At 42.9% G+C, this 15,821-nt stretch overlaps 2 protein-coding genes and 1 long non-coding RNA gene across 6 annotated transcripts; 2 read left to right on the forward strand and 1 right to left on the reverse strand.

Annotated features, from left to right (window-relative positions):
• The first annotated feature begins 1,600 nt into the window (after positions 1-1,600).
• LOC112900389 (inorganic pyrophosphatase 2-like) lies at positions 1,601-3,078 on the forward strand. Its single transcript, XM_025969223.1, has 3 exons — positions 1,601-1,889; positions 1,997-2,332; positions 2,442-3,078. Exons 1-3 carry the CDS (start codon positions 1,737-1,739, stop codon positions 2,847-2,849), a joined length of 897 nt encoding a protein of 298 aa, XP_025825008.1. The 5' UTR covers positions 1,601-1,736; the 3' UTR covers positions 2,850-3,078.
• A 1,513-nt stretch (positions 3,079-4,591) lies between these two features.
• Positions 4,592-7,603, reverse strand: LOC112874428. Of its 4 annotated transcripts, XR_003224976.1 has the most exons (4): positions 7,236-7,603; positions 6,379-6,556; positions 5,135-5,302; positions 4,592-4,776 (listed from the first exon to the last, which is right to left on the reverse strand). It is a non-coding gene; the product is annotated as an uncharacterized LOC112874428 (long non-coding RNA). The 4 variants fall into 4 exon arrangements; XR_003224974.1 differs by having other exon boundaries at positions 5,135-6,556; XR_003224975.1 differs by having other exon boundaries at positions 6,379-7,603.
• A 1,432-nt stretch (positions 7,604-9,035) lies between these two features.
• On the forward strand, positions 9,036-13,167 carry LOC112874420 (mitochondrial carrier protein CoAc2). Its single transcript, XM_025937736.1, has 7 exons — positions 9,036-9,467; positions 10,851-10,936; positions 11,026-11,233; positions 11,462-11,588; positions 11,675-11,859; positions 11,937-12,056; positions 12,522-13,167. Exons 1-7 carry the CDS (start codon positions 9,309-9,311, stop codon positions 12,657-12,659), a joined length of 1,023 nt encoding a protein of 340 aa, XP_025793521.1. The 5' UTR covers positions 9,036-9,308; the 3' UTR covers positions 12,660-13,167.
• The last annotated feature ends 2,654 nt before the right edge of the window (positions 13,168-15,821 follow it).

Here is a 15,821-nt window from a genome sequence, read left to right on the forward strand (position 1 = left end):
AATTATTTTCTTTTTAATAATTCCAAAGGCAAATTTAGATGAAGATAAGAAGAGCTACTCTACTTTTATTTCCATACTGGTATAATAAGTGGTAATTTAGATATAGATTTAGGATATTTTAAAATTATTTACAATCGCAGATGCATATAATTTAGATATAAATTTAGAAGTTTACTTATATTATTTTCATAATAGTAAAGGTCGGTGATTTTTTTTTAAAAGATAACATAGATCCGGTACCGTTATTATCATTAGGCTATATCCAGCAGCGTTCTCTAAATTTCGTTCTCTAAAGAAATATTCCCTATCCTTTAAAGATTCCCCTAAAAAAGATTTCGTTCTCTGTATCTCGTACTCTGCAGCAGCGTTCTCTAAATCTCGTTCACTGTATCTTACCATCCTCAAAAAGTCATCCAAGTCCCAGTTGCTTGCGGTTCACAATTTGGATCTGCCTCTCTTTTCGGAACAGGGGCATACGAAGGCGCCTCGTGCCTCGTGCCCGGACCGCGCCAGCGACGCCGTGGAGACCGGAGGCGGCGCACGCGTGGCGGCCGGCCGGCAGGTGCCCGGTGCAGCCGATCGAGCTCCTGCCGTCGGACACGTCATGAGATGATAAACGCCACGGAGTGGCTAGCAGCCTATAGCAGCAGCCACGGCTGTTACGAGCATTGCCGGCATGGCATCCATGGACGATCCATCCGTGGCCGCGCCCGACCGTGCGTGCTGGGGCTTGTACAAAGTTCCAGACTGCTCTGTGCGTGGACGACGACACTGCACGGTAGGCAAATCCCTCATGGTTCCTTGGAGTTGGAGGTCCTTCTTGCTTCCCCGTTCTTCTTTTCTTTTCTTTTCTTTTTCTCTCTCTCTTTTACCCCTTTATTATATCGTGTTCGAGTCCATACGAATTGAAAAACCTTTGTAAAAGTAGCTGCTCACCGGTTCACGCATGGCCGTTCTGTTTCAAAACGCAAGGCCTTTACTTCTGTCCTACACCAATCCTCTTTCTCTACCAAGTTTATAGGAAAAACCTCTGTAAAACATCTAGCGTGCTCGAGTCCATGAAAATCCTCTGCAAAAGTAGCGGTTTGTAAATAGCAAAGTTTGCAGGGTTGTCCTTGCAACAATGCACCACCCCCACCACGCCACCAGACCAGGCCCTGCCTGGAATCTGGGGCTGCCACGCACGGGGCCGTTGTAACCGCCTGCGCTGCGAGTAAGAACTAAGAAGCGGTGGCGGGAAAGCTTAGCGCACGGAGTAATTGCAGAGCCGGGAACCGCCGCGAACGCTAACCAAATCCCCAAATTACAAACGAGAATATTCCCGGGAACAAATCCTCGATCGCGGGCCGCGCGCGGATTAATCTGGCGCCAGAATTAATCGGGCGATCGAAAAAGGGTTCTAGCCCGGCCCTGTGGACGACGTACGCCGCGCGGTAATGCGGACGCCATCAGCGCGCATTAGCGGCGAGCGAGCGATGCCGTCCGCATTGCTTGCTCCTCCTCCCAACTCCCGTCCCACGGCCATGGCGGCCGTGAGCTACGTCGCGGCGTTTAGCTTCCACCTCCCTTCCTCCCCCCACTCTATAAATACCGTCGCGCGCCAATGGCGGTCGCCACCATTCAATTCCATTCCAGCCAGCGCAAGGCAGCTGCTAGCTAGTGTTGGCTACGTCCTCTGCTCTCATCTCACTCGGAAGCTGAGGTGAAGGTAGTGCGGCAGCTAGCGAGCAGCGACAATGGCGGCGAGCAACGGCGGCGCGCCCCTGGTGGTGTTCGACTTCGACAAGACCATCGTCGACTGCGACAGCGACAACTGGGTCGTCGACGCGCTCGGCGCCACCGACCGCTTCGACGAACTCCTGCGCCACCTCCCCTGGAACCACGCCATCGTAAGCCCGCACGCATGCATCTTCAGTTCGTCCGTGTGCTCCCTCCCTAATAATCTCGCCGATCGCGATGTGTCGATCCGTTCGCTGAACAACCACCATGGCCGCAGGACGCGATGATGGGGGAGCTGCACGCGGAGGGCAGGATGGCGGAGGACGTCCGGGCCTGCCTCCGGGCGGCGCCGCTGTCCCCGCACGTCGCGGCCGCCATCAGGTCCGCGCACGCGCGCGGGTGCGAGCTGCGGGTCCTCAGCGACGCCAACGCCTTCTTCATCGACGCCGTCCTCGCGCACCACGGCCTCGCCGGCTACTTCGCCGGCACCGACACCAACCCAGCCCACGTCGACCCCGCCGGGCGCCTCAGGATCCGCCCCTACCACGAGTTCGCCGCCCCAGCCCCCGGCCACGGGTGCGCGCTCCCCTCCTGCCCGCCCAACATGTGCAAGGTACGGTGCCCGGCCGATCATCAGTTGCTGCCGGCCTCTTGATCCTTCATCGCCGGACCGCTGGAGCTCCGTTCGTCATTGACGCCGACCGTTGATCGATTGATTTCAGGGCAAGGTGATGGAGCGGATCCTCCTCCAAGAAGAGGAAGCGGCGGCCGCGGCGAGGAGGCGGCGGAGGGCCGTGGTGTACCTCGGCGACGGCCGGGGCGACTACTGCCCGTCCCTGAAGCTGCGCGAGGGCGACTACGTGATGCCGAGGGCAGGGTACCCCGTCTGCGACCTCATCGCGGCCTCGCCGCCGGCCGCCGCCGTGCGCGGGTGGGACGGCTTCGAGGACCTCGCCAGGGTGCTGCTCGGCATCGTCGACGCCGAGATTGCCCGCGCCGTGGCGGAGCAGGGTGATGCCGCCGCCGCCACGACGAACGTCGTCGTGCCGGACTGCCGCGCGCTGCCGCTGCCGCTGCCGGCGCGTCAGGAGGCGGCGCTCCTCCCGCAGGCGGTCCGCGTGCCCAACTGATCGGTGGCGCGAAGGCGTGCCAGCAAATAACTCCATCCTCCATTGATGATTTACTAGGAGATGACGCAGGGATTCTGCCTGCAGCATCTGCTGCTTCGCCTCAAACTGAAAGTCTTTCAGTGTGTACCATGATATATACTGTACCATCCGGAGCCAACATGTTCTCATGTTGTTCGTTTCTAAAGGGCATGTCTATTGAATAAGTAAGCAGGTGTTTTTGTTCCTCTCAGCACACGAATTTTGTGGCCGGTAGATCAAACATCGATGGCTTTGATGAAATCTCTCTCTCCCTTCTCTCTTCGGAAATGCTAAATGCTTCTGGTACATTCAAGTTTAAATGTTCCAAGTAACTCATGTTTTCATCTAACTGCAGTTTTGAGTGAGATAATCTGACAAAATGGATGCCTTGCTGCTAGCAACAAGTCGCATATGCTGGTGTTTAAACAGCACAGACTATCTGTTTGATCTGTGTCTTCCAAAAGAAACACCTGCTTATTCAACACGAATTATTCTAGTATTTGTGATCAGAAAATTCCTTAGTTTGTGTGTCCCGTGCATAATCAATTGGATATTTTCAAAGTTCTTATAAAGTCGCTAAATGAATTAGCTTTCATTATGTCCAATCATAGCTTCCATTATGGAAATGATCTGATCATTTTAACTGTAAAACGTTCTTCCTTTTACGTATCAGCAAATGAGGAGAGAGCAGGACCAGCTTGTACAAACGGATGCTGACTGCCGAAAGATGAAAGAGGTGGCTGAGTTCAAACTACGGAGGGAGGAGTCTGAACTCTGAAAGCAGACGAGGAGCGGACAGCCAGGAGCACCTGAAACGCCAAAAGTAGCGGAAGAAAGAGAAGCGAATGCTGCGTTTTGGTTCACCTTTCTCAACTTGCTTCTGCTTTGGATTCAGCCTTTTTACAGCTGATTTTAAAAAACTGTTTTTCTGTAGTACAAATTTTAAAAACAGATTGTACCCTATTTTTGCAGCTTTTCCCAATTTATGAAAACTACACATCTACCATTGGTCACATACATACCCTTTCAATTCTTTTTTATATATAAAAAAATAAAAATTTTCATATATAGAAAAATAAAAATAAAAAAGAATAAAAAAAAGTTAACTCCAAATATTTTCATATATATAAAAATAAAGATTTAAAGGAAAAAAATTTGGTCATTAAAAAAATATTGTATACTGTCAATTTGCATAAAAATAATATATAACTTTTTCAAGTTGACAACTCACAACAGTTTGAACCAAACGACTTTCAACTTTATCACAGCAGGCATCTCATAGTAGCTTTTTCACAGCAGACATCTTACAGCAGTTTTTTCACAGCCAAACGCACCCTGCTGAAGAACCGAACCTAACAGAGTGGAGTCATCTGATACTCGCGATTTCTCGCGTCAGGCCGCCCTCTCTCTCTCCCCCTCCCATCTCTCTCTCTTCTCGCTCTCCCCACATCCCTGTTCATATGACACATACTTTCACGTGTCATTTGCAGAAAAGCCTATATCTGCCAAAACTTTTCTTTGCTGTTTTTTTTATAAGCTCTCCTTTGCTGTTGATTTTCTCAATCAAGTGATGGGAGTGAAAACAAAATGTTGTTTAAGGTAAATATTTATACATCAATTAATTTGAAACTTCACGATTATGATATATGCATTTACTACTTCATTAGTATATCCCTAGTACACTACATACAAAGTACAATATATATGCTATAGAAACTTGTCCATCCAAACAAGACGCTTATTGATCTGTATAGCATGTGTAACGAAGCTTATAGTCTTCTCTACATAAAAAAATAAGATGGCTACCATATGTAGTTAAGTATATATCGTTCTTGACACCAGAATCAAAATGGCTGATTGTTACAAGATGAAGATTGAATCGGTGGGACCATCTTGAGACTTCATGGAGCTGAAAAGAGAAGAAAAACAGTTAATTACTGCATTGAGCTAGTAAATAAATTCAAGAATGGCTTAAAATTGACAAAAAAAAATATGTGTCCAATATCTACAGACTAAACGAACATGAACGCTAGCAGATTGAGTTGCTAGGGAGAAAATTAATTGAAGCGATACTCTAATATTTTTCAAGCTTGGATTACAATACTTACTTCAACTTATCAAAACACGTTCATGAGAGAAAATGCAACCTAGTATATATTAGAACCATGGTACTATCAACATTTTAAAATTAACCTATATGTCAGCATTGAGACACATTACAACTCTTTGTACAATCGTTCTACATAACAGCAGTTCATAGAGTTTACCTCCATATGAAAAAGTAGATTATAATGATATGCTTTAGGTCCATAAATCCTCCATGTAGCTGGTTTCTCTTTTCCACAGCAATTGACAACAGTGGAAGATGGATAGATTTGGTGAAGCACCATATGGTGTACTACAACAGCTCAGTATGTGTATCGGAGCCATATGTACTACAACAGTGGAAGATAGTCATGAGATGAGCGCATGTCCATAAAGGTTACTCGAGGCACAAAATACCAAAAAGATAAAAATTAACCACATCTGGACCATATAACTTTTTTTTGTAGTATACAACCAAAAGGTGGAAACAGCAGGCAAAAGAAATTACAAGTGTGAGTAAGTTCTTAGTCCAATGGCTGTGCATATAGTATACTACTAAGCAAGCTTATAGAATACATGAACAATATTCTTAAACCATAGTTTCTTATATTGTGCCAGCACTTGTGCAGGAACTAGTGATGATAACTCACAGAGTAGTCTTGCTAAAGCAGAATTAGAGTTGCTAGGCAGAATAAGTGAAGAAAAAAAAAGAGATGTTTTGCTAGGCACAATTAGAGGTGCAAGTCATAATAAGAGTTGGAATGCATACTCTTCTCTACATCATAATAGATGGACTATAGTATAAAAGATGGACTAAAGAAGTGTATAAACTATAGTATAAAATTCATAGAAGTAACATATCAGTAACACAGAAGTGTCCACAAGTTTGAATAGAGATGATAGACTACCACTATTCACTAGGCCAATTAACAGGTAACCAAACCAATAACTAATAACAACCTCATGCCGTTACCATGCTTGGCTACTAATCAGCTTCACATGACAAAGGAGTGTAGAACACATCACATATCAAAATAATGACATTAAAGAATTTCCGGTAGTATATGGAGGGTTTTTAGATAAAAAGTATACAGTAAATCTAAACTGCGGTTCACAAATATACTAATATGTTGGATGAATATCCGGCAATATGCTAGTTTGTCTGGTGTGTTGTACATACTACCATTATGAATAAAAACAACTAAAATCAGGAACTAATGATTTGTCAATATTGCAAGAACTACTATGGTTGCGAGAAAATATAATCTGCAAACATAGATAATTTATCTACCATATCAAGAAAAGGGTGGTAAATCAAGATTATTGTAACCAAGTTTTTGAGACATGCAAGTGGGTATGTTAGACATTCTTGTTCAAATTCACAAGACAATGGTCGTAACAGTATGACATTTGGTTATAATCATACACAAAATGTGGTCCCAGCCTTGCATCAATCTTCTGGAGCTTCTCTTCCAAATCCTCAGGTACCGGTAAGGACAGAGTATCTCCTCAGCAGTTCAAAATTATCACTAGTACTTAGTCACTCTTGATCGATTAATAATAATACTTAGTCAACCATATTGTAGCATTGGTTGACATGGATTCTGAAGAAAAAAAAAACATGGTAACCATATTGCAGCTTTGGTTCACAGTGATTCCAAAAAACATTATTACTACAACTGAATGTTGGTAAGTGCAAGCTCATAAACTGTATGCATCAGTTCTTAAAGAAACTGTATGCATCTATATATATAGTATATAGATATGTTCAGCGTACTGCAATTTTTTAAGTCTAGCAAAATAATGCATAATCAGAATCTGGTAAGAAAGTAATTTTAACATGAAGGAATAGAGCTGCTAAAATAATAAACAAATAAATATTCAAAGGTAAAGCAGTAGCTTCACTACCTCAAGGGGGAAAAACTATGTAATTATAAACAAACAAATATAGGTTGCATCATACTGAGTATTAAAAATTACTGAGTTCGGAAATACACTTCAACTCTATCCAAGCATAGTCAATCAATCAGGGGAATCAAAATAATTATGATATGTTTCATATTTTTTCTAGTACAGGATAAAGTAACTGGAACATATTTCTAGTACTAGCCTTTTTCTTCCAGAATCTGTCACATGAGCACTGGGTACATGCTCTTGTGACATTTTGACCAAATGTATGATAGTGGAAAAAAGAGGCTACAGATTTTGTTGATGTAAACTCAGACCAGCTCAACGAGAATAAAGGACAAGAGGAAAATTTGTAGCTGGGGTTTTTGTTCGAACCTTCTTTACCGACAACCAAATGCGTATAGATCACGGAACCGGCGCCATCGAAACCAAAAGATTCAAGAGAACCAGATATTGGGGGTTGACGGCTCATACCAAGAGCGTAGCAGTTCACCAAAAAGCTCACTCGCTCGTCAGTGGAGAGGGGGGGCGCTGGGAGGCAGGTCATGAGCCGCTGCCGGCACGCACGGGAAAGGCGGCGCGGAAGTAAAGAAGATCTTAGATCCGGTAGGACAAAGAAGAATGCTGCCATGGTGGAAGGAATTGCAGGAGGGCGAGCTGGAGTCGATTAAAGACAGAAGGAGGCGGCGAGGAGCGGCGGAGTAAGGTGGAAAACGAACGAGGGGGAAAAGAGGAGAGTCAGAAGGTCGGACTTGTGGCTTCTCGCGAGAACTTGCGCTTCGGAGCGCGAGAATTCACACGTGGGCAGCGGAATCCGTTCGTGGGCTTTCACGAATCATGAGGTATCTGACGCCGCACGATAAAGTGTGCTGCCACAACCGGTTATGGTAAAACCGTCTTGATGATCGATGCTTCAATTGCATCTGAAGATGCTTTTAGACTCCATGTAACCATTCATTGGATAGAACATTACTTGCTTCTTGAAGAAGGTAGCCTATGCGTCCCTCCCCGGTCGGCTGTGGGCAAAGAACTAACATCTGCTAGAGGATATAACATTTTGAGCAGAGATGGAGACCGCGGCGGATGCAGCAAAGCATTGGATAGGGCTAAGCTTCTTCTTCTTCCTCCTCTACCTCTCTATTTTTCTTATTTCCTTCCCTCTTTTTCACTCTTATCCTTTCCCATGTCTCAATTGGTGCAGCAACTCTAGGGCTGCTCCAGCCCCCCTACAACCCCTGGCTCCGCCCCTGGATGGAGAGCACTAGCATCACTAACTTTTCATCATCTCCAGATACGCTTCTTGCATGTATTTCTCCAAAGCTTCAGCAAAAATCTTGTTCCTGTTGGATGTCGCACCAGGTAGGAGGTTTCGTTGACTGGTATGCAAAACGATATACTTATATATACCTCCAACATTATGGCTAGAATATTCCACTTGATATGAGTACTTTTAGCTTGTCATGGGAAGCATCTGTTTTCAAATGGCAGGATATTAGCAATGTGCAAAAGCATGTGACTATGTAAATATGAAGATTAGGCAGCCCAGTAAGGAAAATATGCGACGAAACACTGCCAGGAACATAAAGTTTGTTAAAAAAACTAGAAAGATTGTCAAAATTTACATGCATACTTTGAAAATGCTTTCGACTGGTTCCAGCCGCGATCCCTGAAAGTAAATGCTAGAATCAGTGCCAATGTATGTGAAATTGTATCCTAGATTTCAAATTGAGCAGGTAAAACTTCGAACTCCAATATAAAGATAAGTACTAAAAGCATTAAAAAAGCAGTGTTGATGAAATGAATGCCACTTTTGTTTCGACAAATATCAATTAGTGGCTGCTTATTTTCACGTCGAAATATTTTTGTTGTTCAAACCTCTCGGTCTCATACAGAGATAACTGGATGAGTTTTGCTAAAAAAAATAACTCAATGGTACTTTAACAAATTTCAATCATATTCCCTAAAAAACAAATTTCATTCATGCTTATAAAAATGTCTAAAAAGTTGACTTTTTTCCTGGAGTATACTTTTTAGACATTCTTACAAGAATCTTTAGCTGCTGTACTACGTGTACCACAAAAGTTTCGAGCATCAGGAATCATGTGGTCTCTCCATAATTAAAAAAACAAAACATTCCAAAGCCGTGCGCATCGGTGGCTTCGCTTGGCGCGCCTACCAACCGCCTGCCGCCGACCCGGTCCCGCCCCGCCACGGCTGACCGGCGGCTTCCCTTCTCTTTCCGCCGCCGCGTCCACGTGGCCCCCACCGCGCTCACTTACATGTGGGCCCGCGCGCAAACAGCCACGCCCGCTTTGATTTCCCCTCGGTTTCGCTTCTCCTCTTCCCCTCTTCCACCTTCAATTCGCGACGCCTCCTCTTCCCCCTCCTCGCTCTCCTCCCGCCGCTGCGCGCGCGAGAGGACGGGAGGGAGGTCGGGCGGGGCGCGGCATGGACGCGCGGGCCGGGGAGGCGGCGGAGACCAGCGGCCGCGGCGTCGGCGGCGCCGTGCTGCCGCTCGCCGTGCGGGAGCTCCTCGCCGGAGGGGTCGCCGGCGGCGTCGCCAAGACCGCCGTCGCGCCGCTCGAGCGCGTCAAGATCCTCTTCCAGGTAACCGCGATCCCGCGAAGCAAGAACAGATTGTTCTGTACTCTGTAGAGGACGGCGATGTAGAATCTGTTGACGGATTGGAGGGCCATCTTGGGCTCTCGCCGAATATGTTCTCGTGGTACATTTGGCCTCGTTGAGGGACGGGCCGGGAGGCGAGATGCGACTCCGTGTGGCGGCCGTCCTCGCCCGGTCTTGGGCGGTAGATTCTTTGCTCGCCGACGGTCGAGGGCTCTCGAGTCTTTTCTTTTAGGTGCTAGTTGCGTGATCATTCAATCTCGAACGGTGGCAGCACACGCTGTCGGCACATTCTGTCTCAGAGGCTCCTGGATCCTGGCAACACAAGGCACGAACTTGCAAGTCATTCAAAAATGCTTAGTAATGTTAGACGTTATCGGCGGGTCAACTTCTATGGTCATGAGATAGTTTGGTTACAGTTTGCTAGAGGTATCAGGTTCAGGATCCCTTCTTTGTAATCATTAGCACATCCTTTTGTGAGAGAGATAGGATTCAGTATGTTGTGAATTTAAGGATACATGACAAGAAAGATTTTGCGAAAATGGTTGAGTTTTCGACCACGTAGTTAATTGCTGGGCTGAAAACCTGTTCCATGCCTCCATTGGTAAATTAAGATTCGGGTTGAGCTCAAATGTGAGTCTGTTTGGTTTTGGGCTCTTGTGGTTACTGATGGGCTGTGATAAAATACAAAGTTGGAAGGATTGAAATTGAAATGTTTTCATTGATGCGCTCATTTCCAGCAATTTGTGGGTGAGTATTCTAGCTTAGATGCCGATTCTCTCTCTTTGGTGAACTGCCTGTATTCCCAATTTCCCAAGCACATGCTACCCTGTTACTATGAAATTGATAATACAAGATTTCACGTTATGTAACACGGAAGGAAGAAGGGGGGAAATCAATAATACCAGGTGAAGTATTATGTAACTGCAAAGAAAACCCTTTTAGTAAGTAAGTTATGTGTTATAACCTAGAAAACATTTCCAGCGACCTTTATATCAACATATAACTGACTGCTAGTTTGGCTGATGGTCAAGTTCTTTTAGAAGTACCTTGTGTGTGCATGACTGTTCACAGTGGTAGTCAAGACGAAAGAGTGGAATGTAAATTGACCACCAATGATGCAAAATGGACTATAATTGGGGTTTCCATGCAAAAGATAAAATTGTGTTCCAGGTGTAAACCTAAGTTACCTAAATTAACAGAATTTTGATCGATTAAAGTACAGCTAAAGAATGTTGCTGGAGTATTATAGTCCAAGTCACTTAGTTCTTGTCATGCTTTCAATCTTTGCTTATAAATAAGACCTATCCTCAACATCATGAATCTTAAGTAGCCATCTGATATTTGAAATTCTGTTGGAGATTTCAGACAGGAAGAGCTGAGTTTCATGGTTCTGGACTGATTGGATCCTTCCGAACAATCTACCGAACAGAAGGTCTTTTAGGGTTTTATAGGTTGGCCTCTTCCTAGTTTGCATGGCAGATGGTAGGCTATCAATACATGTTGCACTCTTGAGCTTGACTTTTGAATTGTTTTTCCTTAGGGGTAATGGAGCTAGTGTTGCTCGAATTGTTCCTTATGCAGCTCTGCATTATATGGCCTATGAAGAATACCGCCGGTGGATCATTCTTGGTTTTCCTAATGTTGAGCAAGGGCCTGTTCTTGATCTCGTGGCCGGATCGATAGCTGGAGGAACAGCTGTCATATGCACATACCCTCTTGATCTAGTCCGCACAAAGTTGGCTTATCAGGTTTGTCTGAATGCTTGTTGCGTCGATCATTGAACTGGAAAACCAAGCTTCTTCTGTTGGGTTTTAAGTTGCCTTTGATGTATTATGGGTCAAACAGTGATCTGCTGTTCTGATTAGCATTATTACTGATACTGCTGTGTTTGATAGAATATATCTAGTACTCTTATGAATATATGACCTGTTTTCTTTGATTGTCAGTACCTTTCTAATTAGTTGTCCTCTATGCAGGTAAAAGGTGCCGTGAATGTTGGTTTCAGTGAATGTAAACCCTCTGAACAAGTTTACAAAGGGATCATGGATTGTGTCAAAACAATATACAGACAAAATGGATTGAAAGGCATATACCGTGGCATGGGTATGCATATATTGTATTTCACTATCTTCTAAAGGCCAGTTTCTAATACACTCGCCCTATATCAACTATGATTTATTGTTCTGCAGCTCCATCACTATATGGAATCTTCCCTTACTCTGGTCTTAAATTCTACTTTTATGAGAAGATGAAAAGTCATGTTCCTGAAGAGCACAGGAAAGATATCATAGCAAAACTTGCTTGTGGATCAGTTGCCGGTTTGGTAGGACAGACAATAACATACCCCCTTGATGTTGTTAGGCGGCAAATGCAGGTATAGTTTTGCTCCTAGCATGTGACCGTTATGCATTTATATGTTCCAGATAATAATATGTGACACACCATTTTCAGGTTCAGGCCCTTTCATCATCCAGCCTTGTGGGGAGAGGAACATTTGAAAGCCTGGTTTTGATAGCAAAACAGCAAGGTTGGCGACAGCTATTCTCAGGATTATCTATCAACTATGTGAAGGTGAGATATTTCCATTATTGTACTTTTCTAAAAGAAAAATTTTAACTGCCAGAAACACTGAATTTCCATTGTCCTGACTGTAGAACTTGACTTTGGATAAGCTAGAAGTTCTCATATTTATTGTTAGTTTGTCACTAGACTCCAAAGTCTTGACTTCGTTTAAACTCTTGCACCTTTATGTCATTAATTTAATTAGCTGAACAGTGGAGTTGTTAGAATGTTTTATCAAGGCACAGTTCTAGTCGTGTGATCGTTCTTTACTAGTATTTTAGTTTGTACACATCAGCCTATTTTCACTTTCTATGTTCCTGCCAAAAATAAAGCGCCTCACAGGATATATATTGATTGATATAGTTATGACTTGAATACAGCATTCATAATGTTTTTCTCATTTCTTTTAAGTTAGTAAAGCAAAAACTCCAAGTTTAATGTCAAAACATACATCTTACACACTCTCATTCACAGGTAGTGCCATCAGTAGCCATAGGATTTACTGTTTATGACTCGATGAAGGTTTGGCTTAAAGTTCCATCAAGGGAGGAAACTGCTGTTTCAGTCTTGACAGAAGAACGAAGTGATGCGGCTCCTATCCCCTCTAGTTAGAATGAGTTTTAACTCTTTCGGTGCTGCGATGCTCCTTTCTGCCTTAACATTCATAAGGCATTGTAGTATAGCATTCTTTCTTGGAGCTGCATCACCGTATAGCTGCTAGGCTTGTCCAACGCAACGGAGACAAATAGTTCGACAAGCAATAAGTGCATAAGCAGGTAGTTGACGCCAAGAAGAACCTTGGCAGATTAACAGGAGGAATAGAATTCCTTGCAGATTTACCGATTCTTTGTGGAATTCCACCTGTACAGATTCTGTATATAGTTGAATAACTTGTGTCAAACGGAGAAGTTGTTGGGTGGAAAGCCAGAAACTCAGAATTCAGAGCAGCCACGCTTGTGTTTCTACCTGTTTGTTCCAACTTTTTGTTGTAGAAGTGAGGGATTTTCTATGTGCCATAGGTAGCTGTAGCGTGTTTGGTTTGAGCCTGCAGATTATGACCTGTATGCGTCGAATTTTCACCATAAGTACAAGAATCTATCATGCCTTGCATTTAGCACCATGTCGGAATCTTGCGAGTGGCAACACGGCATCTTGGATTTTGGTCAGATTCTTGTAAAATTCAGATTCCTTGCCTCTATGGACGTAGCCTCTACTGTGGTCTGGATACGGTCGAAATTGGTTTTACATTTTACAGTTGAAGTTGTCGGAACGTGTGCGGTTAACTTGGATATGGAAACTTTGTGTACTGCTCACAATTTTGAGGACTGGCAGAAGCCAAGGTTTAAACTTTGCAGTCTGTACTTCAGAGTTTGTATGGTTGAGAACCTGAGAAAATTGAACTGTCTTGATTGTGGTTACTAGTTACTTGAGAGATTCATATCAAAAACTTTCTGTGGCCATCAGTTGAAGCTTGTTTAAAATGGGTCAACTATTCTCGCGAGAAAGGACGGTGAAGTTTCGTGAAAACAACATTTTGAGTACAGTGCAGACATGAGTCAACTGCAGCAGTGCGTCAATACTGACTGAGAACACTGACTGCTGCACAATGCTGAAACAGGCCGAGTCTCTGCGTGAACGTGGTTTGTTTATTCATTCCAAATCTCTGTTGTGCTCCAGGCAAAATTATTATTATTATTTTGATAAACTGGCAAGATTGTTACCATTCACATGGCTCTCTGCCTGTCTCAGTTTTCCATTGCACGCAGATACTCTCATACTCAGTTTCAGGTGACTATTTAGCTCTCCAAAAACGAATTGCTTGACAAGGTGTGTTCGTTTCCTAGGGTCTAAAGTTTAGAGATGTCACGTCAAAAAGAATCTTATCATTTAGAAGTATTAAATAAAATCTAATTACAAAACTAATTGCAGAATCCTAGGGCTAATTCGCGAGACGAATCTAATGAGGTATATTAGTCCATGATTAGCGGATGATTACTGTAGTATCACTGTGGTAAATTATAGATTAATTAGGCTCATTAAATTTGTCTCGCGAATTAGCACCCATCTGTGCAAAAAGTTTTATAAACAGATTTTATTTAATACTTTTAAATAGCAAGATTCTCTTTGATGTGACGGATCTAAAACGAACGCACCCAAACACACCCACGGGCCACAGACCCACTAGAGTGAAAAAGGGTATAACTGGTGTGCAGAAAGGCAATAATAATGTAAAAGTGCGCAGGTGCAGGCACAAGGCCTGGAAGGCAGCCCTGGCACAGGTAGCTAGGGAGCAGTGCAGTGACCGGGGGAGGACAGGCTTGGATCCGTAGGCTACTGTCATACGCCTTGTTGCAGTGGATTACCTCCATGTGCAGACCTGCAGGTGCAGGCTCTGAAATGCCATGGGTACACAACCACACCACAAGCCATGGCAGAAATTCCGCTTCCGGATCGATGGTGATGTTCCTTGTCTGAAAAATAGGGACACGAATTTTCTGTTATCGAGAAAAGAACAACACCGTTTTTTCTTGACGAGAAAAGGAATTTCAAAACGAAATAGTTTACACGTCATTCCATTGTTTAAAATAAAGACTAGAGGATAGAAAATAGTCCCATCATGTATTTTAATTTTTCCATATTGGATATCCATCAACTCCACATTCCTATCAGATAAATATTATTCGGATTCGGTATAAAAGATGATGGGAAAAAAATCCAACCATATCCAATTTAGAAACAAATACAAGAGTAAAATGCACCATCGGTGCTTGAACTTTATTCAGGATATCATCCCTAAACTTTCAAAATGCACATTTAGACTCTCAAACTTGCTAATCATATCACGTGAAGGTCAAATTATTATTTTTTTAAGTTATAAAGTGGAGTTGTTTCAAGTTATATAGAGTTTACATATGTGTTCAGTTTTTTCAGAATTTTTTGCTCAACTCTTATATTTTCTATTTTCTCTCTAAAATTTTGTTTCGAAACTTTATGCCGAATATTTTTTTAATATGTCCTCCAAAATTTGCCTTTTTATTTTATGATTTTTCTAAAATTGACCATATGAGTTTCTTATTTTACAATTTTTTATAAAGATTTTTTAAGTTTAAATATATTTTTATAAGTAAATTGGTATAAATTATTTTTATATATATTTTGCAAATAATTTTTTATTTGAACAAATTATATAACTTTTGATTTATCATGAGCAACTGTCATTTGGATCTCATGTGATACGATTAGCAAGTTTACGGATTTGAATGTATATTAAAAGTTTGTGTTAGATCCGGAGTCACGGAACTGCGCACATAGCATACAACATATTCTACGATAACGGATGGGACATGACTCACACCCTATACCAGTTGTAGTTGCTCGTACAGAAATAGAACTAGTCGGAACAGAAGGAAACTACTCGAGTACTGCTCGGATAGGACTTTTAAGCTCGTATTTGGTTAGGATTGAAAGGATCTTGGTGATTCCTAGAGAGAGGGTTGAATACACGTATTTGAAAAATATGAAAAATTCTTACTTCCGACACTAGATCGGAACTTTTGACGAAATGAAATTTTTTTTGCAAAATTTAAAAGTAAAATCGAAATTGCAGAACCTGGCTGAATCAAAGGTTGTGCAGTGATGCTAGGAGCTTTCTGCAAATGAGATTCGCAAGTACAACAACTTGAGTCATACATCGGCATAAAGCAAACTCTAGGTCAATAAAAACTAAATAAATAAAATGATCACAAAATGATCCCAAGACACAAGAGATTTATT

Source organism: Panicum hallii, chromosome 1 (genome assembly GCF_002211085.1).
Source record: "Panicum hallii strain FIL2 chromosome 1, PHallii_v3.1, whole genome shotgun sequence".
NCBI classification, from domain to species: Eukaryota; Viridiplantae; Streptophyta; class Magnoliopsida; order Poales; family Poaceae; genus Panicum; species Panicum hallii.